The sequence below is a fragment of the Catharus ustulatus genome, chromosome 1 (assembly GCF_009819885.2).
Source record: "Catharus ustulatus isolate bCatUst1 chromosome 1, bCatUst1.pri.v2, whole genome shotgun sequence".
NCBI classification, from domain to species: Eukaryota; Metazoa; Chordata; class Aves; order Passeriformes; family Turdidae; genus Catharus; species Catharus ustulatus.
The window spans coordinates 22,464,369-22,491,030 of record NC_046221.1 but is presented as its reverse complement, the minus strand read 5'-3'; the positions used below and the strand labels follow the sequence as shown (position 1 = coordinate 22,491,030).

Sequence of the window (26,662 nt, the reverse complement as noted above, 5' to 3'; positions counted from 1 at the left end):
ATTGCTGAGGTTATGAGATCATAGCACACAAAATTAAAATCTAGACTACACTTTGAGCAGGAAAATGAGAGTTTTCTTCACAGATCTTACTTTCTTACAGATGAGAATCCTACACTTGGGAGTTTTCTGGTGCCAGAGACACCAGCAACTATTATTACTATCATTAATAAAAAGTAATTATATAGAAATACCCATCAGACTTGTGGACTATAAAAAAATTTACTAGGAAATCAGGTATTAGAGAGACAAATTATGATTTATACAGGTTTTTTTAAGTAGATGGAGAAAATCTTGGTGATGACTAATATCTCTATTTTCTGAAAATCTGCAACATTCCTAGCGTTTTTGTCATTTCTTCTTATTCTATCTCAACTCTTCCTAAAACAGCACCAGTCATCAGTATATTATTCCTAAAACTACAGGGAAACAAGCAAAACAGCAGTATTACTTTCAGGACATATTTAAAAGAATGGAGAAATCAGAGCAGATTAGCAACATGAATATTACTCAGCTAAATATCTGGAGTAAATATCTTTTCCTGGGACTCTGACTCATAAAATATAGTACCAGTTGGACAGTCTGACTTCAGCCTGACTTTCCAGTTTATCAAGTAAGATCTGTTTCATTCTGTGTGTGAATCATTTCACAGGCTCAGGCTCAAAACCCAGCCAAAAGATGTTCTGACACACCATTCTTAAGAACAGTCTTTTCCTGTTTGTGCTATCAGTAAGCAAAATTGCATCTGATTTTTGTCAGAAACTGTTAGTTCAACCTCTTGTAAACCCGTGGCAACTCATCTCATGAGATATGATCTTTTACCTTCCATAATGTATCTGCAGAATACTTCCCCATGATTACCTGATTTAATTAGGACAATACAGATTTCTAAATTTATTCTAGTTGCTCTCTGATTTCTGAAGGTAACTGCCACAGTCGATGATTAGTAAGATTCTGTGGTGCAAAAAAATGGATTTATGTTTAATCTCTGCTGATATATAGCCTTTAAAACTCACATGGGTCAGCCTAATCCTCATCTATATGCCAAAAATGCTTGGTTTATCTCAAATACAATTAGAAATGTGAGTCATTCAGTGTAACAGCTGAATAGCCTCAGGGGCAGGGTACAATTCCATCAATTTAATCTAGTTACTAAATAAAAATACATTGATAGTAAAAAATGAACACCAAATTATGAGTATGCAAACAGATTTTTAAACCTGTTTAACTAAACCATTTAAACTAACCTATTTTAAAATAGTGCTATCTTCATATTCCATCGATGTCTTTGTTTACGGCTACCACAGGGCCTCTGATACAAAAACCCTGAAAGACAGCTACGAGTTTAGGTTGTAGTGGGCAACTCTTGACCTTGCCTAAACAAGGTCAAGAGGCTACTTTTAGAAAAAGTTTTGGTAATAAAACACATCTCACTTCTTGTGTGAGTTTGCCTGACTTCAGCTTCCAGTGACCTTTGGTCATTATCAGTCTTAGTTTGCTAATCTAAAGCACCTCCCACACACATGGAGAGATTTTGCTCCACATGCAGTGATGTGGACTTCATGATCAGGTAATGTTCAGCTGCTCCATTAAACTGAATAGCCTGAGGCTCTGCAGTCCCTTCCATGGTTTTTCTGGGCTTAAATCTCCCCAGTTCCAGAATGCAGTTGCTGAACTGCAGACACCTGGACGCTGCATCCCAGCACTGAAACAATCAGACTCACAAAATACTCCTTGCTGGAGTGTCCAAATACCTGTCTGATACCAGCTGGCACAATCACAACAACCTCCTGTAAGCCTTGGATTCTTGCATCAGGGATCTCTTCTCCCTTTTCAGAACCCAGATCAGGACTGGCAGACTAAAGTTTACTCATTTTCCCTATTTGTTCACTGGAAACATTTTCTGCAGCTTACTCTGTTGATGATTTATGAGGTGTGGGAAACAAACACAAATGGTTTATAAAAGTAACAATTTTGTGGTGTTTTAAGACTTCTGGACATTTTTTTTAAAAAAATTACTAAATTCCTACCCTGCCATTTAATGTCTGACAGTGTTACTATTGGAATAGAAGCGTTTCATTAGTACCTTGTGATACAACTCCCATCACATTTTTTCCCCAAATGCACACTGCACGCATTTAGTGTATGTTTCTGCCCTGTTGCACTATTATTAGGTCTAATTGTGTAGCAAAATAAAATATATTCTATTTACTTGTTCTTACCATCCTTCACTGTTTTGGCTGAAGATTTTACTTGCTATCCTTTTGGTTTTTGTTTCTGTAACTATCTTCATTTTTGATATGTCAGCTTACAGCTTCATGGACTTCGCTCATGCGTTATTTGTTATAAATTGCCTTCCATTCTCTCCTATGCTGGCTCATTTTTTCAGTTGATGGAGAGATCTGTCTCAGCTGTGGGACTGTGTCTTTTGGGAATCTACTGCAACATTCTCAGTCTCTTGATTCTCGTCCACCAGGGGCCCAGCCTCATGCTTTTTCTCTGTAACTTGGAATGTACCAGATAACGCGCACTTTTCCCTTTCAAAAACAAGTGATATTTTTGGTTGAACCCTACCTCACTTGTAACAGATTAATTAGTAGTTTGACAATTAGAGCACAGAGTATATTCTCATACATTTAGTTTTCCAATTACAACACATAAATTATTTCATTGCAGGCTGAGGGTAAAATACCACTATTTTTTATTATTTTTTCATTTAAGTTTTAGTATGCACTATATAAGACAGTAGGTAAATTCAATGTGTTATGAAACCACTTGCTTCAGTAAATTAAAATTCTATTTAAGTTAATACTACTTTATTAGTGATAAATATGTCTCATGCCCATAAAACAGTATTTGGCATAAAATGATGAGAAAGCTACTACAAGCTATAGATGATGGTGGGAACGCATGCACTACACACACCCTTTTCAATGGCTTCATTAAAACATTCAGAAAAAGAATTGTAAATTGCACATGAAGCCAAAAACAGACATCAAAATGCAGCAAAAGAAGAGGGGCCCTTTGCACCTAAGTAACTTGTATTGATTTATACAAGGTAGGAGTCCCAAGATATTTGTATATGCTGGAACAGCTCTAAAAATGAGAATTATAGAATTAATTTACAAAATACCTAAAGTATGGTCCTTCTGTGTTTTTATTCACATCTTCTACCCACTTAGCTACATTATATTCTCTTTTGAACCATGGGTTTAAATACCTGCAGAAAGCAATGGAAGGAACAGAGAAAGCAGAAGAACAAGAATAGAAAATCTGAGAACACACAGCACAAGCTTAGCAAGGATGTTTTCATCCCCAAAATGTAAGTGAATATGGCAAATAAATCAGTATGGATTTGGGTGAGGACTAGGCAACGTGTACAACTGCATGAGAAAATCTGACCTACAACAAGTCTCATGTGTTTGATTAATCTGGAAACTCTTTGGGATACATCATTCATTTAATGTCTTAAGGGTCAAATTCACTCCTGTGCAGAGGGCCAGCATTATGCTCATGGTTTGAATTCTGTCACGATCTCAAAATAAGGATGAAGGGGCATTTTGGCTTCAATCATGAAGTTTGCTTGTCAAAGACACACTTTTCCACCCACGTAGATAAATTGCAAGATAATGGCTAAAGCAGCACAGAATGTTGGACTTGACCCTTTTTACAGGAATGAATTTCAGCCTCATTTTGTCAAAAGATTTGAATTTTTTGCCACTATGGTAACGATTTTTACACTTACAGGCAAACCACCCTCTGATTTTTTAATGTTCATTTAGTTTGGCTTTAATGGAGGTGGGCTGCAAAGTTATCTCACATTTTACAGAAGCAATATTGACACCAAAACCACATATTTTAGGAAAAAATTCTGAGTTGTATACTCATATTAGTTACATGAAAATTATGAATAAAGATGATGTTTAATTATCTGACAACAAATTACCAGAGAAGAAGAAAACTTTTTTGTAACAAATTTTTCCCAATCACAAGATAAGCAAATTCCTCCCCCTCTGTCACGCTAACAAAAAAGGGCAATTCAGAAAACAGGAGTCTGTCTGGACCAATTAAAAGCTTTTTCTTGTTACATATGAATGGCAATAACCAAATGATTATTTGTGATCACAAATAGAAACTAGCTCAATGATATAGGAAACAAATTTTAACCAAGGATAATGGGAAAGAAAATTCCTCTTTAAGTGATTTTTGATATTTCTCGTCCAGTTCTTGCCACTCTTACTTATGGGAATGACTCCAGTGACCTCACACATGGGAACAGGCCTTGAAAGGAATTGCTCAGATGAATAAAAATTGGGCCAAATCATGTCACTCAACCCCCTCCATATTTCAAACAACAATGTCAACAAAAGCAGTAGCACTTTTTCAACTTCTTTTGCTCCTTTTTTGCTCTGGAACGTCTCCTCCCCACCCTGCGCAAGCACAGCCACAGCTCTCAGAAAGTTCTCGCCCTCAGCCACAAGTGCTTCTAAGTAGCTTCCTCAGCTCGCTTATTTATCAGGAATCAGGAGTGCTTTATGCTTTCCAGCCTGATGTCTTAGAGAAAGAAAACATCAAAAGCAGCAGTGCAGCAAAACAGATGAACCACAAGTGAAGCAACAGGCTGATGCCAGCATCACCAGGCACTAATAAACTTCTGCTTTAGCTTTATTTGTACATTTCCTTGTACTCGCTGCAATGCTTTAAACTTGTGTTTTTTCATTTGAAAGGGTCATTTGGTAACCATGAAACACTCCCAATCTGGCTTCCTGTATTAGAAAACAGTGTAAAGAGCTATCAAAGCATGCAATTGTTGCACAACCATGTTGCAGGGTTTCCTGGGTCTGGGTGTATTATAGACCATCATTCACCATCTCAATCCATCTGTTACAGAAAGGTTAAACTCAAGTTACTGCAGAACACTACATGACACCATTGGAAAGCCCTCAGGCTGATCTTTCCGGCCACATGTTCATTAGTGATGGCCAGAATCCACATTTCCTTTGAGTGAGAAATTCTACTTTGGAACAAGGTGTCCTTACGCATAAGCCTAGAGCTAGACCAACAGCTCGATTGGGCTCGTAGCGCGACATGCAACAAGGCAAAAGACCTGGGCTCAAGAGTACTCGTACTCCTCAGGCTGGTGAGGAGGAAGGGTAGCTAGCGCTGCATCAGCAGGAGCACCTCCAAGCAGTCACGGTGTTTGCCACAGTGGAACTATCAGATACTTGGGAAGGGACTTTTCATGGGATAAAATGGCAGCCCAGAATGCAGGGGCAGGTGAGACTGACCTGTGATCCCGACTCCCTGTTTGGGGGTGGTCGGAACCCCCTGGGCTTATGCCTTGGGCAGGGATTTGGTGGGCGAGAGAAAGCCCAGGTTCAGATGCATGGGTTACCCGGCTGCAAAAAGACAATATATAATAGAAAGTCTAAACCAAAGACGTTCGTATCAGTTATAACAACGAGGAAGACAAATGCTTATAGGAAAAGCAGTGCAAATTAACAAAGGTCTGAATTGCTATCTGTTCCTGGGACCTGTTTTAACACAAGTTCCCAGTTAAGCTGTCAACTTACTCAGAAAACGCTCATCATTCCTGGATAATTCTAATTGATTTTAATAGAGAACTATTTATCAGGCCATTTCATCAGCCATGTTTCTGAAAAAGAGTTTGGTCTGTTGGCATTCCTTCCACATGTAATGAAGCATCTGCCTTTAGTAGAGAATAATTATTTTGTTATAAAGCATCCAAAAAACATTTTAAATGTCCCAAAATATCTTTAGCAATCTCCTCAGAGCTCTATGCTTGTTCATGTATGTAAGGTCCAAGGATCACACAAGGATGTGAGCAGGACTTTTTTCAGGAGCTGCCCAAAGTGTTTGCAAGTCCTTGTAGTGCTCATGAGGGCTGCAGACTTCAAACCTTGCTCAGTCCTTAGGAAATGTTGCTTAAATTATTAATGGCATAATTCTGTTTGATACTTGGCTGTATACAAAAAAAAATCCCTGTTCATAATGTGTGCAGTTACTACAGACTCATGCATACAAGTATCTTTGTAGGCAGCTACACTAGTGTGCCCCCGCTTTAAAAAAAAAAAAAAAGAATTCAGCACAAGTTATGGCATTAATAAACCAAATTTTATAATGGTTTACTACAGTCTGCTAATTACAGGAGACCAACACTGTTACCCTTTTTCTTCCATCTCAACAGGTACGCTTTAATGGATTCCTAAGGGCCACATGGGCAGGCTTTCTAAATACTGCTTCAGAATGGATTGCAATATTATTCTGTATTAGAAAGGTAAATTGGTCTGGGAAAAGTCTCCATGTATCCTGCATCATCCTCAAAGCAGCTCGTGCTGCCTTTTATTTTTTTTTTCCTAAATGACTAAATGCTGGTCACAGTTAGATTATTCTCAGTCCATTTTCTCTCCTTGCAAAACAAGCTGTCCCTCTAACTAGAGAGATAATTGCCCTCTAATAGCCCTGGGCAGCTCTCAATTCCCCACTGCATTGACACAGCATGTGGATCATCCAGTGGGAGCTCTCTCTCCAGCTGGTGACAGGACAGCCAAGAAGACTCGCACAAGCCATTCAGGCCTGTGCAGTCCAGGATTGACCTGATCGGGAGAAAGAGGATTTTCCTTCCTGGCAGCCTCTCCCAGGAACACACACACTGTGTTTCAGCCCTGAAAGGTTGCTGCATGACCCTTGGGAAATACAAGCCTCCTCTCTGTAGCATCAGGGCTGCTGCTGGGTTGAGAGACTACCGTAACAAGCAGCAAGAAGCAAAGCAGAGAATTAGGTGGAAATTCAGTGGTACCTTTAAAAGAGAAACAAATACACAGGGAAAAAGATTTCCAACTCACAATATCTCTGTCTGCCTGCTTATTTAATGCTCCAAAGTTCTCAGAGCAAATCTCATTTGTATTTTTGGCAGTTTGGCCAGACTAATTTAGATTTTATTCACTATCTCATGCAAGAAGGAAAGAAAATGAGCAAAATAACATTTCAGTAAGTGTTTGGCAGCACAAAGACAAAGAGCACAGAGACTCTTGAGATAAACTCCAAGGGCTAAAATTTCTGATTCCATGATGCCATTTTGACCATGCAATGTTATAATTGCAAAGTGCATCAAAGTATTATTTCTGCAATTTTTAACACAGGGTTTTCTCTATGAACCCTTTCTGAGCCTACTCACCTCAAGACAGTGCACTGTAGGTGAAAGAAGAGTTTCAGAATAAACTTTAAATCCCCCAAACCAAAGAAAACGGGGCCCAGAGAGCAGTTAGGATTATTAGCTTCCAGTAGGGTTGGTATCAAGCTCATTTGCCCATCAAGGTGCAAAGTTAGTAGTCATGATATGGAAAAGGACACTGTCACTGCCATCATGATCAAAAAAAGGGGCCATTCATGTGGGGTGTAAGTGCTGTAAGAGCAGGCCAGTGCTTTTGACAAGCCCAGGTTTCCAGCCACTCACCACTCATTCACAAGAGGGGCCTGAACCAACAGGCTTCAGTACCTAAGAAAGGCTCTTTCCATGTGGGCAGCACTGCACACATGGGCTCTCCAGGAAATGCAACCCATAAATCAATAAGCCAGCAGCTCTAAGCCGTACTGGAAAAGTCTGGGGATCAGTCAGTCGGCAGAGATTTTAATTACCCATTTATCATAGGATTTACTCAAGACTGGCTGTTTCACGCTCACAGTGGCAAACTTCAAGCTTCAAGGTACTCTCAAAGCAGACAGATACCTCTCCTAAAACCTCCAGGAAGGTGTGCAGAGATACAACTCTCTAACTCTGCAATGGCCCAACCCAAGATGAAGACAAGGGTAGGAAACAGTCAGGTTATGAGAAACTCAGTATTGAACCAGGATACACTCAGCAATGGCAGTTTACTGTAGACAAAAGCCTGCAGTGATGGTGCAGGCTGCCACCATCAGTGGGAATTGCTATGGGAACGACTGTGAGGAAGCCTACATAAAAAAAGAAAATTAATAGTTAATTTTTAAAGAATACATGAAAAGAGGTTGAAATACATTAGCCAAACCATTTACCAGATTATCAGTCAGCAATCAGAATGGGCCACACAGCAAAAATGCAGCTGTCTACTTTTCAGAGCTCTTAATTTCCATCTACAAAACACAAATATGAAAACTCTACTTTTTGGCTTTGCTTTTTTAAATTCAGACTTACTCAGTTGAATTAGACCGTGGCCTAAATCTTTTGCCTCTGACTTTCTTTCTGTTTCCTCCTATATTACCTGAAAGAAATCAAAGGACAAAGACAGTAAAACAACTTGAAACTTACCTGCCCCATGCCAAACTTTATATTGTTTTTCCATCTATAGCAAAAGAGTTTCTACCTTTTAACAATTTAGATCTCACTGGTCTGTTCCTCTTGATTTACCTCAGACACTTAGGTTACCTTTCTCTACTTTTTGCTGCAACTGTGCAGAACAAAAAATTCCTTTATTTCAGCTGTTATCTGACAAAATCACTACACTTCACGAAAAACACTAAACACTGCCTGATAAAATCACAGAAGCTGCCAATAGTAAATAGATTACTTTCTCTTTTTCATGTTAGCTCACACTGGAGGGAGAAATTAAATGCAATTTCTTTGTGACAAAGCACTGTGTAAAAAAGGCACTTATGTAGAGTGCTGCTAAATCCTAATTCCAAGTTAATAATAATTAGCACAATTTTAAGGAGTCATGCTGCTGTCCTAAGATCAGCTAAATTTTCAGCTCAGCAGCAATGGTCCAGAGGCTGGTTTCCACTGCGGCCAGCACAGTGGTTCACACTTACCTTGCCAAGAATTACTCCTAGGCCTCCCATTTTCACAAATGTCTGAAATATGTTTTGTGTCAGGGATCCTTTCACTCCAGGAATGAGATAATCCATTTGACCTGGAACAGGAGGGCTCAGATGCGGTTATTGTTAAGGGTATTGTCTCACATCAATGTTAGCTCAGCGGTTCGGTCACATTCCCGAGGCCAGTGACATAACACAGCCTAAGGTCTGTCTGCACTAGCAGAGCATCCAGGATTTCTGATTAAACCCTGCAGTTACACCTTGCAGCTGTCCCTGCAGTGGTTCCATGCGCCCACACTCAAGAGCAATGGTTCAGGCACTGCTTTCTCCCTTGTCTGCTGTGGAATGCACAAACACCAGGCGCACACCAGGTTTCCTTTGGATTTGCAGTTCTGTCTCAGTTCCTGGATGGAAGGTGCTCTTACAGCTGTGCTCATTTCAAGGCTTTTCCATCTCACAGTCAAGCACATCCCACCTGCAGGCTGCCCACTCCCTCCTTATGCTGCTGCAGGAAAGCCAGGACAGCTTCCCTCACCCCACTGCTGCCAGTGTCAGGGGCTCAGGGGTTTGTGACAAGCATCCTCCCACCCAGAGCTGGTAGTGCCAGTGGAGAGCTAGCTGCCTCATTTTTGATAATTTTGAACGTTCATATTTTATCAGCCAATTCCTGCAGTATATACATCTAATGGTAAACTCAAAGTCAAAAATAGTCTTTTTATCTAGGTGCTTGGCACAAACTGCTTTTTCTTTCCTCTTGTATTCCCTCTAAGAGGCAGAGGTATATGGCAATGTCCAACGTGGGGTTTTGCAACAGGCTGCCTCTTGTTGAACTAGAGCTGCTGCTCAGCTCCTCAGCTGCTTGCCATTAGATCTACTATTATTTCCAAGAGAAGAGGAAGTTGAAAAATTCATAATAGATGGCTAACTAATTACAAAGTCTTGCTTAAAGGAACTATTTTTGTAGTTATTAAGTCTGGATACTCGCATTTTTCAGTCTCTGCTTTCCTTGGAGGCATCTGAGAGATGCTCTTTAGTTTCCAGAAGCTCGGACTAATCACAGCCACACTGAAGTAAGCCCAGGGTTTCATTAATTCAAACTGAATCATATCATGAAAGGTCTGAGAAACAATAGATCCATTGACAGATTTTCAAGCATTTCCTTCTTCTCAAGGTCTCTTTCAGTACAGGAATGTCTTGCTATATGATGGTTTTGGTGTTTGCTATTTCATAATGGCAAGAGTTATCATAAAGTTATGTCTTAATTCTTGAACATCCTCTGAATACCAACCAATACTTCATAGTGCTTTCCAGCATGGAGAAGCCCAGGCAGCTGCTGGCCCAGTCACTCTAACATCTCCCAGGAGATGCCATCCACACTGGCACACACATCAAATCAAAACTAGCTTGGAAGGTAGGAGGTAGCACTCTGGGAATTCAAATGGAACGACTATGTCAGCTGTATCACAATGTTAATGGAATATTTGTCAGACTTACTTTTTCAGACTTGACAGTGGCACAACATACCTGAACTGGTGGTGGGAACAACAAAACTCTCTAGTACAGACAGACCTTAGAAATCATTAGTTTTTTGGAACAAATAATAGAGACATATGAAATAAATGAAGTATGAAAAGAAACACAGATACTGCATGAAAGAAGAAACACATTAAATTACAGTCTTTTAAAAATAATTTTTAAAAACTTGTATTTAAACCTGGTTATGAAAACTTGTTTTCCCAAGATGTTCTTTCAAAATTTTAACCAAATTTAAAAAGATTGTCCAACAAAAACAGCACATCATTTAAGATTAATGCTTACTTCCTGAAAAAAAAAAAAAAAGAAAAAAAAAAAACCCACACACATCTAAAAAGTTGAATTTAAAAATTAGAGATAATTAAGGAGTTTTCCCAATAACATAGTCATTAGAACACACTGAATAAAGTTGTATATAAGATCAAGCTGCTATACCAAAATAGCAAATGTTACTATATATGTGTCCCTTCCATACATTTCTCTTTGCTTTCATTGAAATAGTAGCAGAGAAAATGGTTTCATCAACTGCATGGTTGTAGGTTGCTTAGTGAGACAAGAATTGAGAATTGCAGTTTTCCTGTGAAGCAGTTCATGACTGTCAATTCCTCTAGGACACAGTGCTTCTCATTAATTTAGAGTGCTAGCCAGACATTTTCATATAAAGAATCTTTAACTGCAGAGGAACAGTGAGCATCATGATCTTAACAATTACAAATGGCTCTCAATGCCCTTAAATTAATCTTCCCTTTTAAAATGTTGGTTTTTTTAGGCAACATTATTTGGAACAATAATGGAATTTGTGAAATCTGATCAAGGGCAAAATCTAATTCTCTCTAATCTAATGACAGCAAGCAGAAAACCAAAGAAAGTCTTTGTAGAATTATTTTCTAAGATAACACTTGGTGACCATTCCATATGCTAGTCTAGTAATTGGAATAAAAATGCAATTACTATAATATTTAATATAAGACAGCAGAAGTCTGAGTAAACACACTGGATTAATGACACTGACAAATAAAGATATAAAAATAACATTTATATTTAACATTTTATGTTTATAACTATTATTGAAGCAAGACAATGTTCCTTTTCTTTGATTACATGACTATGATTAAAAAAGTTGTTGGCATTTTATTTAATTTTTTTTCAGCTAGCAATTATTATTGCAGCTACTTGAAATCAATTCTCAAGCAGGGATATTATGAAAATTTTATTATACAAAAATTGCTTTACAATGCAAATTTTTTTTTTATTCTGGCCTAATCATACTAATTTTCAACTAAGACAGAGGAGAAAAATCAGTAATCAAAGCAAAAAGGATGCTATTTCAAACATTCCACAAAGAAAGAAGAAAGAGGCAAACCTGCTGCAAAACAATGAAATGTTCTGACTAATGGAATAATGGGTGATGGAACAGGTAGAAATCTGAAAATGCGACAGAAAAGCAGACCTCTTCTTAGAACTAGATGCAGAGTTTGTGCTGACTCCAGGAGGCATGTCGCTATAAAAAGAGTCGGCCTCTCCCGGCTTTTTTACATAATCTCCCTGGGGTATTTGTCTGAAGTGTAATAAATATTGTAGAGTCAGAAAACATGACAGGAACCAGAACACACACAAACATGCATGAACATTAGTTTAAAAGAAAGAGGTAAGGATAGCAGTCCTTGAGAAAACCTGTTAACCACACACAGTAAGACTATTATTAAATAATTCAGCCATCTGAGAGAAAACTCCCACTCGTTTCTGTTATGTGCAGAAAAGTGGATTATGTGGTTTTGGAAAGGGAAAACAAGGAACATTTCACTGGTTAACTCTGATCATAATTTCCAAAGTGAACTGTTTGTGATTCTTGAGACACTAGATAACCAGTCCACACATTTCAAATAGCTCATCGTGCTGATTGCAAAAAGCACCCTCAGGTGCAGCACCAGTACTGAGCCTAAGCTGAATACATGCCTGCATCAAAGAGGAGCTCAGGAAAAGTGAATGCTTTTTTCCTTCTGAGGTAAACGCTTCCCATGTAACTTATGTGATCATGATTGAACTCAAGAGTAGCAACCTGTTGAGTAGTTTAAAACTCAGGAGGATAAAATCATCCCGTTTTTTAACTGATTTCGTATGTAAGGGAACTAACATCAGTGTCAGAGATTCTCAGCTACTCCTGATTACCACAGTACTAGACTCCATCTGCCAAGACACACAAAGCTATTACATTAGTTTATCCTTTTCCAGAACTAGAAGTTCAGTTATGGTGCATAAAACTATCTGTGCATAAGAAAATTCTAAACAAGTTGTGAAAAGTTTTTGCAGATGGCGAATTCATCACCAGCAGAGAATACCTGAGATGCAAATATTCCAGTTATACTTCCACCAGGTTTAAAGATCCTCCCAAGTACAAGTAGGTACTTTGACAGTTGACTATTTCATAATATCAACATCAGTACTTACTCGACCTCACATTTTCCAAGATGTTTTTGCTACAGTCTGCCCCTATTAAGATGCACGTTTAACAGGTTGATTCACATTCAGATTGTGTCCAACTACAGACCTAAACTGGGATGTCTCCATTCCATATCTGTATTTCTAATGCTTCTGAAGTATGTAAAGCATACAACTACATGGCACATAAACCATTAGTGCAATGCAGTACTTCCACGCTCCATCTTCTAACACCTCTGGAGTTTCAGTTCTTGTCCCATTCCTCAGCTGGTACATGGGTGTGTTCAGAGTTGGCTTAGCATGGGCAGCTCTGCTCCCCATGGTTCCTCTAGCAAACTGCTCTCTTGCTAATCCACGAGAAACAACTTCTGCCATATATCTGTGCCCTTTAAAGCTGCACTATCCCAGCTGGCAGAATTTTTGCTAATTGGCTCTACTTATCACTTTTAGTTTATTTGTTTCACTTGCTTATTAGTACCAAGTACCATCCTCATGTCATGCTCAAAAATATTATATTGGCTTCTTTCCAGTGTTATTGAAGGAGTCATCTTTTCTTTTCATTTTCTGGGGGTTTGGGTTTTTTTTTTTTTTTTGTTTTTGGGGGGCTTTGGGGGATTTTGGTTTGGGGTTTTTTTTGTTGGTTTTTTTTTGAGACAATCTGGACAATCTGGTGGATATGTTTTTCCATTTATGGAGCACTCCTTGTACTTATCCAAAATTATTCTATTTAGAAGTCAGCCTACAGAACTTCATTTTATGCGTGAAGGAGATTTAGTTACTAAGTATCTTCCTCATCTTTAAAATGATGGAGTTTCCATTAGCTTCAGAAGCCTCAGCCTACACTAGTTTCCACTCTGCATGTGCCCTCAGACATAGCTACAGACTGGCTGCACACTCACAGATCTCTGGCCACAAAGTAATTTCTGTAGGTGAAGATATCTGAAGAAGTTACATTCTCTAATATTCCAATGTTAACATACATGGGGTGGACCTGTCTTTGTTTCGAGGTTTTGTCTGCTCTGTCCTCAGCCAATACTGAAACATCCACAGCAGAATGACTTGATGGCCATGTTAGTCCCCACTTATAGATACATCAGTTTCTACTAAGCAGCACCAAGCCCTTAACTTCTGCCTTCCTTGTGCTGGGTGGTATTCCCTACCCACCAGCCTCTACATAAGGATTGAGTTCAATAGCATTGCCTTTTTCCTGCTACTGTACCTGTGACCTATCTGACCCTGTAGCACACAGCCAGCACTTGACAGTGCTTTTCCACTTTTTAAAAATATTTTGAGCCTGGCATAGAAAGCACTGCACAAAGGGAAATGGAGAACAAGCACAACGGGTAGCAGCAACAAACAAAGCAGCAGCTTGGACCAGAAGGCAACGATACAGGCAGAAAACAGGGGAATTTGAGAAATCTTCTTATCTGTTCGGGACTGGGAGAGGAAGGAGCCAACTCCTTCCCACAAGATCCATCTGCCAGGCAGATGCCTGATTAAAGGGAGGTGGTCTTCCAGGAGCCAAACACAAGTCACTAGGAAAATGGTTTATTTTTGGCCACAAGCTTGAAATGGTAAGCTCAGTCCTTTGCTGAAGCCAGTACTGTGCCTTAACTATGAATCAATTGAACAGGGTGACAGAGAAGAATGGGCTTTTTGTCCACACAGCAATTCAATTGCATTGTATTTTTAACAGCAAAGAAGCTCCAGGAATTAATTTTTCTCAAAAGGCTCCTGAACATCATGTTAATATTAATTATTCCGTTCTTAGCCTCCCAAGAACATTTTCATCTCTAATAGCCGATTTTCAATCTCTCTTATTGGAAACATTCTCCTGTTTTCCTAAATAAAACAGTCTATTGCAGAAGTATACAAAACATCAGTTTTTCTACTGACTCCAGTGAAATCAGGATTTCAAGCAATGCATTATAGAATACTGATTTCATATATTATTTAAAATATGATAACCCATCTCAATATTTTCTTTATAGCATGTAAATGAGCGAAAGAGAAGAAAAGCTATTTTCAGAGACTTCTAAGATACATTCTACTACTTTTGCCACATACCTCTGTCTTCTGTAGTTTCTTTCCATATAAACAGAATAGAAAGGAAGAAGAATGAGGTTTTAGTACACATGGTCAGTAAGACTAAAAAATGTAAAAAGAAAAGCACTGTATACAGAATGAAATTTTTGCTCAAAATATTTCTACAAAATCACGTCTGAAATAAGCATATTTAAAAATATACTACATCAGAATAAACAAGAAAAATGTATTTGTGTTGATGGTTAGTCAGCATGGAGTGTAAGGTGCAGTTCATGATGGGTTTAAGCTTGCTTACTGTGAAGCTGCTAGTGAGAGGTGCATTCAACCTGAACCTTCAAAAATTATACCCATTGGCTAGACATGATCTCAAAATGCGCCCTTAACTTTGAGTTTTACTGAAAATAAAAGTCCAGATTTTCAGATACTGCCAGAAGCTGAGGGTGATATACCAAGATAGTGTAACCTACTTTTCTACTATCCTCATCTTCATTATTTTTATTCCAAATGCTTCTTCCTTACATATTTCTGAGCTTTCCTCAGCCTACCTCACTCTGCCAAACCAGCAGGGGCTGTGCCACTTGGTTATGCCAAAGCACTGGGGCTTGCCCCAGCCACAGCACTGCCTGCAGCTGAAGACAAGCACCTAGGCACAAATGACTTCAGAGACAGTCTCATCCAAACACAGATGGTAAAGTCAGTACCTTGAATCTTTTTTTACTACAAGCAAAATCATAAATACCCCTGTTTTTATAAGAAATTCACAAAATAATTAAAATTGAAAAAGACCAATCAGGCTAATATAATCCATTTTGCCTCTCAGTGAGCACTGATAGCTCTATATGAGGAGAGAATTGAGCCTTATCTGCAAATTGCAGATCTCTCCTACCAAAAAATTAATTTCAGGTTAAGCCAACTAAATATAATCATCTATTTAAGGAGGCCTGTGCTTAAATGCTTTGCTGACTGACTGAGAGCCAATCTTGCTATATTTACTTCATCATGAGAAAACATTTATAATTTGATCAGATCATATTCTTATATTGCCTTTGTGACATACACTAAAATCATAATCTGATCATTAAAAATAAAAGAAAATAAATTACTAAATGAGAAATAAATTTCAATTTTGAATCAAGCTCTCTAAAATACACACACATGTAAGTAAGAATTGCTTGGAAAATGTTAATATGATAAAAATGTTACTGTAAAAATATTGCTGAATTTAGATATTTTAGATTTTTTGAATTGTTCTTTTCATAACATAATCAGTTATCAGATGGAACACACATATTTTTAAACTCTATAAAGAAGAACAAAATGTACTTACTTGTAACCCCAACCAGTTATTCCTAAAACGAGAGCCAACACTAAAATGGTGCCAGCAATAGCCCCTATTATTATATTTGTGCTAACCACACCTGGAAACACAAGAAAGATGAAAAATATACATGGTTTTAGGAGAAAAAATACACAAAATCAGTAAATGCACCATCTTTCAAAAACCAGCATGAACAACTTCCACTATGTTGATTAATTGTAACCTGTAATACACTCCTGAAGCATAGCATGGACATAAAGAGATCACTTGTAAATCAAGCCTTGACCTCTGTGTCTGTTTCCATTAGCTGAATGTTTGTTACATGGGAAGCCTGTTCCAGGTATGCCAAAACAAATAATATTATCAATATTAAACTGCTGTAGTATACATCCTTAAAACCTGCCCTAGCAAATACATGCTTACCATGGAATAAAAGTGACTACTTGTTTGGTTTTGCTCGGATCCCTTCCATAGCTGAATAAATTATCAAATGAAGGATTCTGGAAGATGTCCCCCCAGAAGGATTTCTAATGACCAACATTTACAAGATCATTTTTCCACAATATATTTCTTTTTTATGTAGACTAAAGCTTAATAAAAACTTCACTCAAAAATGTAAAAGTCAAACATCACCTTTCCAACTAGATGAGGACTGTCCCATTAACCTTTAGCTTGTCCTAACCTACCAATATGCCTAATAAGGCCACTCAGATGATTGGGTCAAGCATGGTAGAACTGGACCCACTGATACCAGTTCCCAAAGATGCACTGGTTGAGGCTTCATTTACAGATATTGAGTGCTTCTGCTGTGGGAGGAAGAGAGGGGAACAAGGATCCTGATGCTGCTGCATGTTGTGTGCTAACTGAAAGAGTAGGAGACCTGGTTTTGCTTAATGAACCTTCCTCAAATCCAAGCATTTTCAGTTGTTGGTAAAAATTATAATAACATACCTTTATTGATGGCATCTTTATTAAAAAATAGATAATCTTTGATGTGAGAACTGCAGTCATCTCCTCCCCAGAATCGGTCACAGACACACTTTATTTCATTGCTACAAACCTGCAGTCAAAAGTGTTGCTCAGAAAAAAATCAGATTATAAATCCATTCCCGTAATTAATACCTCAAGTATAGGAACAGTGATAAAGCCATGACTTTACTGCTCACAAAATAATTTTTAATTTATAGCAATTCTTATTTTTTATGTTAGATATAAATGCCTTAGATGTGCAATATAATATTTTATATAAATATTATATGTACAATTACATTTTATAGAAATAGATGCAATGTTTATTCAGTACATACTTTAATGTAATCTATATTTAATAGAAACATTTATAATTGCTTTGGGAGACTAACCTTAATGACTTTTTTTTCTAAATATGATAAAGTGCATGATTTCAGATAAATAAGGAAGTTTTAATGCAGTGTACAAGACAAAAAACATTACAAGATAATAACTCCTTTGATCTCAGCTCTGTTATAGGGCCCTGCGTCAAACTGTGAGGGACAAGGGGACTCGCCAGGGCCACAGCAAAGCCACAGAGTGCACACTGAGCAGAGAAAGCAGCCAAGAGCCAGCTCACTGCCCTCTTTTCCAGACTAAAGGAACTCTCAGCTCACAAAATCCAACATCATCAACAACTTTGATTTTTATGAATCTTCTAGGCTATTTATGTAATAAAGAGGGAATTAAAAAGAATGGGTCTTTGAAAGAACAAAGGCCCAAGTTTCTCAGTTCATAGAACCTTTGTATTTTCTCCATCACATTGCCTGAGGAAATATCGATCAAGTTAGCAAAAGTAATAGCAAAAACATTGATAAAACTTCTGTGAAACTAATACATACTAACTAATTGATTAAGATGCCTTGACTGGAATTCATTGTATTTACAGTAATTTTACACCTATAAGGCACACCTTTCTGACCAAAATTTTGGTCCGAATCTGGAAGCGTGCCTTATAGTCCAGAGCGCCCTATATATGGACGAAGTTGGGGAATTTGCCAACCCTGAAGTGCAAGCCCGCAGCAGCCCCAAGCCGAGCCAGCCCGCCCCTGAGCCGAGCCAGCAAACCCCGCGATCGCGCGATTCCGTTACTAATTCATTATTTTGTTGCGCACAGATCCTCGCTGCAAAAAAAAAGTGCGCCTTATACTCCGGTGCGCCTTATACCCGTGAAATTACTGTACTTATGTGCCTCCCTTCCCTTTTCCTTTTCAAAAACTCCTCCAGCTTTATGACTTCCAGAGTCACACTGCTGACTTCCTGTCAGGCCCAGCTAGCAGACTGCACCAGGCCAGGTGCTCGTCAGAAGCAGCACACAGCTGAAGAGGGCAGGAACATACCCCATGTCCTGAGCAGACGTGGTTGTCGGCAGTGCCGGGGCAGGTGCTGAAGTTGAAGGCCTCGGTGGGGAGGCAGCGATGGTCCAGGCACACCATGTCGGGCCCGCACGGCGTCCCGTTCTCCACATAGCCCAGGTCTGTGTCCTCATCCAGCCTCACGTGGCCACCGCTGCAAGGCAACCAAGAGGACCTTGGACATTTGTGCTGTTGTCAGGTGGGGCTGCTTGAGAAACCGGGCCCTGGGCTGCTGCCCTTGTTTCTATGCTACACAATGCCCAGGACCAGGTAGGAATGAGTGCTGGCTTAGTGATCTCACTGGGCCTAACATATACAAACCAATAACAAGCCAAAACAGTGTATCTACATCAAACAAATGTCGTCATGAAAACAAGGACCATTTTTCCTGTGAAACAGCTAGAGTTAGACAAAACTCAGTTTATTTGTTTAGGACGTTATTTCGCCTTACAGTTGTGTGAAGCTGTGAAAACTTACCACATCTGTAATTAGAATTCAGCTCCAAAATAACCATGAATTAGGCTGCCAGTTAACTTTGGCAGTGCAGGCACATGTCTCAGTATTTTGGGTACATTAAGTACTTTGCAAATATTAATGCTCTTCTCAGGCCCTGAGATTTTACATTCTTTATGTCTCTACAGGCAAAATTCCCTACTGAGGGGACTGTGAAACTGCTACACAGGCAGTTAATTTTCTGAAGCTTAACAAAGGTTGAATTGAAATAATGGTTATGTGTTTATAGGGAAAAAAATTAGTGGAAAGAGCTTTTCTCCATTTGGGAATGAGAAAGCTGCTTTTCTATGCAAGATGGATATTGATTGTTCTGTTTTCAGGATTTTCAATTACCTGCAATTGTAGACTTTTCCATAGTGCAAGATTGATGTCGTAATTTCACCATCAAGTTCTCCAAGTCTGGGCACACTGGATATATTGGAGCACAGAAGGTATCCACAAAGCACATCCCTGCATTGAAAGAGTAAACATTGAAAGAATAAATTAAAATGGACAATCAAAAATATGACCACTTGCTTAGCAATCTATTTGTTTTTCCTTGCTTTTCTCCCACTGACAATAACTCCCACAAATAATGCTGTTTCCTGAGAAAATTCTTCATTTTGGAAGTTAGATTGGGAAAACTCTGTTTTTAAAGCACATTATCAAAAATGCCCTGAGTAATGACAAGCAGGGAGCTGTCAAGAACAAACCACATCAAATTGATTTAATGATCTATTAACAAACAGTAACTGATCCATAGAGGAGCAACAGTAGATATTGGTTCTAAATACACTCTGATAGGTCACATATGTAAGGAAACTATAGATAGCAAATATAATTCAACTGCTGAAGGGACCTCACTATTCATGTGTGGAGACTTTTGCACTGACAGAATAGTAGGGTCTGACATCTCCCATACTCCCAATATTTTTTACTTATGAATTTGTAATGGAACAGAATGAAGGTTACCAAATCTGCATTTAAAAATGGGAAGGAGCATTAGTTAGCTGTAGGCAGAACTAGAAGTCAAATGTCATGGACAGAATGGAGAGATAAGGACTGGAGAAAGGTTCAGAAATTGGCAAAACCAATCAACTGCATATATGCAAAATGTGAAAAATTGCTTTAGGCAGCAACTTGCAGGAATATACTTGGAAAGTTACAATATCATGAAAAGTAAACACAACTTAGCAATGCAATAACACAGCATAAAAAGTGAACATCACTCCAAGATGTGAAACCAAAGGCTGCCCTCCTCTGCACTGCTAACTCTCACTTATTACTAGGGTCATTTTTAGTCTAAGCTCTCCCAAGCTCAGATGATGCTCCCTTGTCAGGGATCATCTCTTCTTGGCACCCTGCTCCCTCCAGGATTTCTTGCACAAAGGTCTGCAGTGGAAGGCCAGAAATCTCATCCATAGAGAGGATTCTTGAGTCTCTTCATTCCAGCTGAAGAACTGGATCAAGGGTGAGAACCTCATTCTAGCAGCTTTCTAAATGGATCAACTTACTGTTTATTGCACTGTATCCAAGAGTCCTTGTCTCTTCCACAGTTTCCTTTCTCAGTCCCCTCAATATTCAGCTTCTCATAGCAGTACCTGTCAGCAGCCGTCACTTCTAAAAACAGAAACAAGTCTCTTCTAAGATGGTGACTTTGAAAAACCATGTCATGGAAATGGGGATACACAATCAAAGCAAGCAGAGCTTCCCCATTTGTGAACTGAATCACCATGATCTGCAGGTGGCCCATGAAACTCTGCATAGTGCTCTTCTCAGTTAAAAGTTCTGTGATGGCACAAAAGTTCTGGTTTTAAGTATTGTTCAGATTGATGAGACTGTATTGGTCAAAAATATCCAGAAGCCACTGAAATAAACTAATGAACATGAGTATAGGCTCCCTAGATTATTAATGAGCACTAAAGTTTTAGATTTCAGAATAAACAGCAGTAAGTTAACCAACATTAGAGAAAGAGGTGGAAAAGATGGAAAGACAAAATGACAGGGGAAGAAAAGGAGAGACATGCTGTTCTAGGTGTTTTCAGTGGTTCTCACTATGTCTCTTCCATAATTTTTCTTATCTAAATAGTCTTTCAAGACACATGTATTACAACCAACCTAGAAACAGAAATATTCACTTACTTTCACCCCAGATATATTTACATTGCCGGTCCCTGGTTTTGCATCTTCCTCCAAAGCAAATACCCTAAAAAGAAAGAAAAAAATACAAAAAATATTTCAAATTACTTGATTTTTCAAAATATGTTTTTCTTTAATATAAAGATTAGTCACATGCTTTATATTGAGGCAACTAATATGTGATTCTGTCTTCTTTTCATTCAAAATATGACTAGTACCCAAAACTCATGAATGTTAGCAGAACTGTCCCAGGTAACTTCCAAAGATCTTAGAGTAAAATTTATAAAAAGCAATCTATAACAGCAGAAAGAATGTAAAACTAACTGAAGTTCTAATTACCTGTCGGTTATCACATGAATATCCATCCATTTTATGGATATTAGGAGAACACTATAGAAAGAGAAAATAAGCAATAGATCATAGATGAGACAAGCATGACAGTAAATTATGCAACAAAAGTCATATGAAAAATTCTTTCAGTATCATTCTGCTTTTTCAGCATCAACAAATTTAACACCATTTTAATACACCACACTACACCAAACATTCATAGTGATTTTGAGATTACAGGTGGGGTTTTTGTTTCATTAAGAGAAGACACAAAAATCACCTGGCTGGAATTTCCTGTGCAGTTCTCTGCAATATCACAATCATTCACTGCTTCTCGACACAAAACTCCTGCAGGTTCAAACTATAAAAAAAAAAAAACACAGAAAGTAAGTGTCTTGGTTTCTCTATATCTTGCCTTAAATCCAATGCTTCCAAAATAAAAAAATGGGAAATATTCCCATGCTAGTTGAAGTGGGAAGTCTCTCCTTTCCCTGCTATGTATGCTGCACCACTCAAGCCATTTACTGGTGCACATGTTACCTCTCTCTGAGGCACCCCCTTCCCAAGGGTATGGATTGTGGGGCTGAGCAGAAGTCACTCCTGGGACAGAGGACCCCTGGGGGTGTCCAAGCCAACACTGCAGTGGCTGCCAGCATTATCCTACCAGGTCACTGTGCCTTTTTCTGACTATTTTACTCTTCTTTACAGAACAGAAGGAATCATCGTGATCTTCTCTCTAGGGATGAAGAACACCACAGAGCTCTGTGTATAAACACTTAGGTTATTTTAATCCCCCATTGTTGTTGAAGAACAGGAACTATTTATAAATGTACTGAATTCTGTACAGCTTGACACCATTTTCTAAGGGACTGGATATTTAAGAATGAAAAGTGTACCAGTGACCTAATACAGACATTTTGGCTAAAGAATTATGTGCTAAGTCTCAAGACCTGGAAAAGAAGGAAGACATCTCATCTGAGGCAATTGTTAGTGTTTCTGGTCATGGACATATTACAGACTCCTTATTTTTCCTCAAAGTTTTCCTAGGACTGTGATACCCAGTTAATTTTGCAGGTCTGTGTTTCTTTTTGGATCTGCATGAGTATACATTTTTTGGGGGACAACTGCTAGCTCCACAGCTGGTGTGCAATGGGCACAAATCAGTGGAAGAACTAGACTATGGTACTTTGTCAGCCTTCAGCTTCTTTTTTTCTACCAGTCACTGGAAAAATGCAGACAGACACAAACCTTGTCAGACACACTACAGGATTCTGGGATGTATAATCCCATGTATTGTTTGCAATCCCTCTTTCACTCCTGCTTTTAGGCAGGATATTACAGGGGAAGGTAACCCCAAGTTTGAACTATTATATACAGTATTTTTGAGTTGTCCTGATAAACTGCTCCTAGGGATATATGTTCTGTAAAATTCTACTTTTCTGTTCATTCACTCACTCTTGCCATTCTGTAAGTAGATAAATTATTTTCTCATTTGCAAAAAAAATAAGATAGGTATACAAAAGCTTTGTTTTGTTCTGATAGTCTTAAATGTAATGCCTAGATGCCTTGGACTCTCAAGCAAAATTCACCCACATTGGCAATCTGCTGATTTTTTTATCATTATTGTATTTAAAAACGAATGTGCTTATGGAAATGTGGTCTGTTGAAGCATAATCTGTGCTTTTTCTTTTTCCAATATAAGGATGAGCAAAAAGTCAAGAATGTGGTCCAGTTATTATTAATGATACTCCAAAGGAAATTAAACTCTCAAATGTGCACAGACAAAGATAAAAGTATCACACATAGTACAGCACAGTTTTAACTACATTGATACTAATAATCCTTATTACTAAATGAGTACAGACTACCATTGAAGTCATATTTAGCAGGGCTCCCTTACAGCCATGATCTGGTTAAATCTCCTTTTACTATTTACTGATGTATCAAGAAGAATAACTTAGAGATTAGACAGGGCTTGATTCCCTTTATTCAACGGGATTTCAGTCAGTCCAAACAAAAGGAGACAGAGGCAGACCAAAATGAAACTGAAGTCAGGTGTCTTTTAGATGAATCCTTCTCAGTAGTTCTGCTGGCTGCACTTTTGTGTCTTTTCCACAATATGCTTCCCTCAGACACTCTGTGGTATGATTTCCTCTTTCAGTTTCATGGGGCAAATCCACAGCAACACATAACGCACTGGAAGTGGCACATGGATAAGGATGAGCATGTGCAAAGAATGACAGAATGGTTGGGGTTGGGAAGGACCTTAAAAGATCATCCAGCTCCAACACTACTGCTATGAGCAGGAACACCTTCCACTTGCTCAAAGACCCATCGAACCTGGCCTTGATCTCTTCCAGTGATGGGGCATCCACAGATTCTCAACTTGTTCAAGTGTCTCACCATTCTCATAGTGAAAAAACAAGGACATCTAACAAAACCTTCATGGTTAATTTATGCTTTAAGCAACGATGTCTAATGAGATCTCATCAAACTTGTCTGAAACTGGAAGGATTCAATTTACCTCTGCATTTGATGACAGTCCCTGCCCCAAAAAGCCAAGCCTAAAAGACAGAGTACAACCTCAGAAAAATCATATTTCAGCCAGTTTTAAAAGGTAAGCTTTCAAAAGAGTAATCACACACATGTGCTGTAGTGCCTGCAGGCACCTGGATGCATTCCCACCAGGCTGCTGCAGTGAAGGACTCTGCCCTTACCCGGCACTTCCGACAGCAGAGCCCGTTGCTGCACTGGGAGCCCTCGGTCAGGGTGCAGGTATTGCAGCACTCTCCTCCTTCACTGGCACACTCCTGAGGTACACACACACACACAACAGAATACATGGGAAAAGCACTTGAACCCCAAGCTCTTATTACTTCTCATCTTAGCACATATTAGCTACCTGAATGGATTTTTATTCATTCCTTTAGGAAGAAAAAGGCATGTACTTGTGGGACATGAAACTTCTGCTTCCTGTGCAAGATAGAAAATAATTCCTAATTTCACATTGTCACCCATTAAATACTAACATCTTAGCATTGACCAGTGTTTCCATCTGGGAAAATGCTATCATTCAATAATTGCAAAGGCAACTATTACTATGAATCCTTGAGCACACAACCCTCACCCTGATTGTCTTCCTGCACTTATCACTAACAGCAGCAAGGTGCGGTACCAACTCTTGGACAAGTCTAGCTGCTAATTTAAAGTACACTGCACTTACCGCTATTGTCCCACAGTCACATTCCTCTCCATCTTCCACAAAGCCATTGCCACATTCTGGAGGATCCAGAAGCTGCATGGAAATTCAGAAATCAAAGGGCATGTCTCTTTTTAAGGGAATCATTGTCATATTTGCTCTGAGCTACATGGTTTTTAAGCTAGCACTCCAAGTGCATCAACTCCAAAACAGTTTCCATGACTCAGGGAGACATGGACTGACAAAACTCACACAAGTAAAGCGTACAGAGAATGAACACTCCTGAAAATTGACACAACAATGCTGCCAAGTCACCTCGTATCTTCTGTGCATAGGTGTGAGCTTTACAGTAAACTCAGTTTAAGAAGAAGTTACAATGAAAAACAAAAGGTGTGACATCAAAAGAAAAAAAATTAAAGATATGACAATTTCATTATCTTCACAGTGGTTGCAATTGCTTTTGGAGTTCAAGTGACAAGGGCTGAAAGGTTAAAGCTTGCATGGCAAGTTCACAAGTAACAGCCATGAAAAGTAGCCCTTTTATGTGGCTTGGGAAATGCTTGGGAAGGAGAGAGGTTAGGGTTTTTTATAAGTTTTTGCTGCAGTTGTATTTCTTTTTCCATTTTTCTCTACCACAGTTGGGAACTTTCCAGAGTTTTCTATAAGCATGTATCACAGGCAGATGTGCCAGGAGGTATTGCTGATGAGGCTTCCTCCCTTTCCTTTCCAACTTCCCAGTGGACTGTAGCTTAAAAGATCAAAATCTGTATATTTGCATGTCATAAAACCTCTTCTAAAGAACACTTACATTCTGTTCTTTCCAGTTTAGTTTTTCCTGTCTTCCTAAAATTTTTAAAGGTAGTTCTTCTAAAAGAAAATATTTTTTTCCCCTTTGGATGTAAGAAAACAGAAAAAACTCATTTCATTACATAAATGAGAAGGCAAATTAAATTGGCAACTTAAATTAAGTGTGTCACAAGATTGAAAATTTTGCACATCATCCTTCAAGTTCTCCAGTTAAACTAGGACCATTCCAAAATCACTCTGCTCCTGAGCCATCTGCACAAGTACATTGCAATCATTGTAAAGCATTTCTCACTGGCTGCTGCCTTTCTGTCAGGAGCCCACAGGATGGAGCATCACCCCACATACTTCACTGTGCCACAAACCACAGCCTGGCACAGGCTGATGTGCTATTATTAGATCCCCTATTGAAATGGAAATTGGACTGAGGCATGCAATGCCTATGTAGAATTTAACATAAAATGTATGCAAGCCTTTAGAATTATTAAAGAGTTGTTAAAACTGCTTGTTTCCAATGTATTTTTCCAGACATCTTAACTTCTTCGATATCTCTCAGTGTGCTGCATAACAGACAAGGAGACAGCAGTAACAGAGTATTCTGCCTTGAAATATTGGGCCAATTTACTGCAGCACACAGCTAAAAAGAAAATTGAAGGAAAAAAACAAACGTTACAAGCAAATTTGATAAATTCCCCAAAGTCATATCATTCATCCATTCATTTGAAAAGAACATATGTTCAGTCTGGTCCAGCATCCATTGATGTAATTTTTGGGATTATAGCTGATCTAAGAGTGGAGTCCTGCCAAACACTGCACCTTGTCACATCAGCTTTCCTTTATCTCATAGTGCTTCAAAAACAAAAACAAGTTTGTGTCTCACCACCCTTGCTAAGAAACACATCTTTGACAGCTTTGTTAATTAGACATACATCCATTGACAAAACCTTTAAACCAACCCAAACCACAACACATAAAAGTGACTAAATCACCCTTGCTTCCACATCTAACTCACATTTCTGCATGCCATCAAAAAAACCCTGAAGTGCTGCCAAACTGAATTGAAAGGAAAGTAATTGGGGCTTTTTCCAAGTGACAGATATGTAAATTTACACAATCACTAAAATAAAATCAAGAAAGAGACATTACACCATATAAACAATACACTTGGCAAGTAAATAAATCTACCAG

At 38.7% G+C, this 26,662-nt stretch overlaps 1 protein-coding gene across 17 annotated transcripts in view; it reads right to left on the bottom strand.

The window, feature by feature from the left end:
• Positions 1 to 26,662, bottom strand: part of ADAM22 (ADAM metallopeptidase domain 22) — a 115,876-nt gene that overhangs the window by 8,898 nt on the left and 80,316 nt on the right. For 2 of the 17 annotated variants that reach the window (XM_033077626.2, XM_033078283.2), the window contains 16 exons: positions 24,695 to 24,766; positions 24,189 to 24,281; positions 21,752 to 21,832; positions 21,481 to 21,531; positions 21,145 to 21,208; positions 20,517 to 20,622; positions 19,357 to 19,473; positions 18,496 to 18,664; positions 17,099 to 17,207; positions 16,157 to 16,247; positions 14,851 to 14,868; positions 11,795 to 11,902; positions 8,806 to 8,906; positions 8,192 to 8,258; positions 5,286 to 5,396; positions 3,131 to 3,217 (listed from right to left, as the gene is read on the bottom strand). In XM_033077626.2, the coding sequence (XP_032933517.1) occupies positions 3,131 to 3,217; positions 5,286 to 5,396; positions 8,192 to 8,258; positions 8,806 to 8,906; positions 11,795 to 11,902; positions 14,851 to 14,868; positions 16,157 to 16,247; positions 17,099 to 17,207; positions 18,496 to 18,664; positions 19,357 to 19,473; positions 20,517 to 20,622; positions 21,145 to 21,208; positions 21,481 to 21,531; positions 21,752 to 21,832; positions 24,189 to 24,281; positions 24,695 to 24,766 (1,445 nt within the window). Of the gene's footprint in view, positions 1 to 3,130; positions 3,218 to 5,285; positions 5,397 to 8,191; positions 8,259 to 8,805; positions 8,907 to 11,707; positions 11,903 to 14,850; positions 14,869 to 16,156; positions 16,248 to 17,098; positions 17,208 to 18,495; positions 18,665 to 19,356; positions 19,474 to 20,516; positions 20,623 to 21,144; positions 21,209 to 21,480; positions 21,532 to 21,751; positions 21,833 to 24,188; positions 24,282 to 24,694; positions 24,767 to 26,662 lie in introns of all 17 variants that reach the window. The other 15 variants (XM_033077718.2, XM_033077795.2, XM_033077870.2 and 12 more) reach the window with 15 other exon arrangements.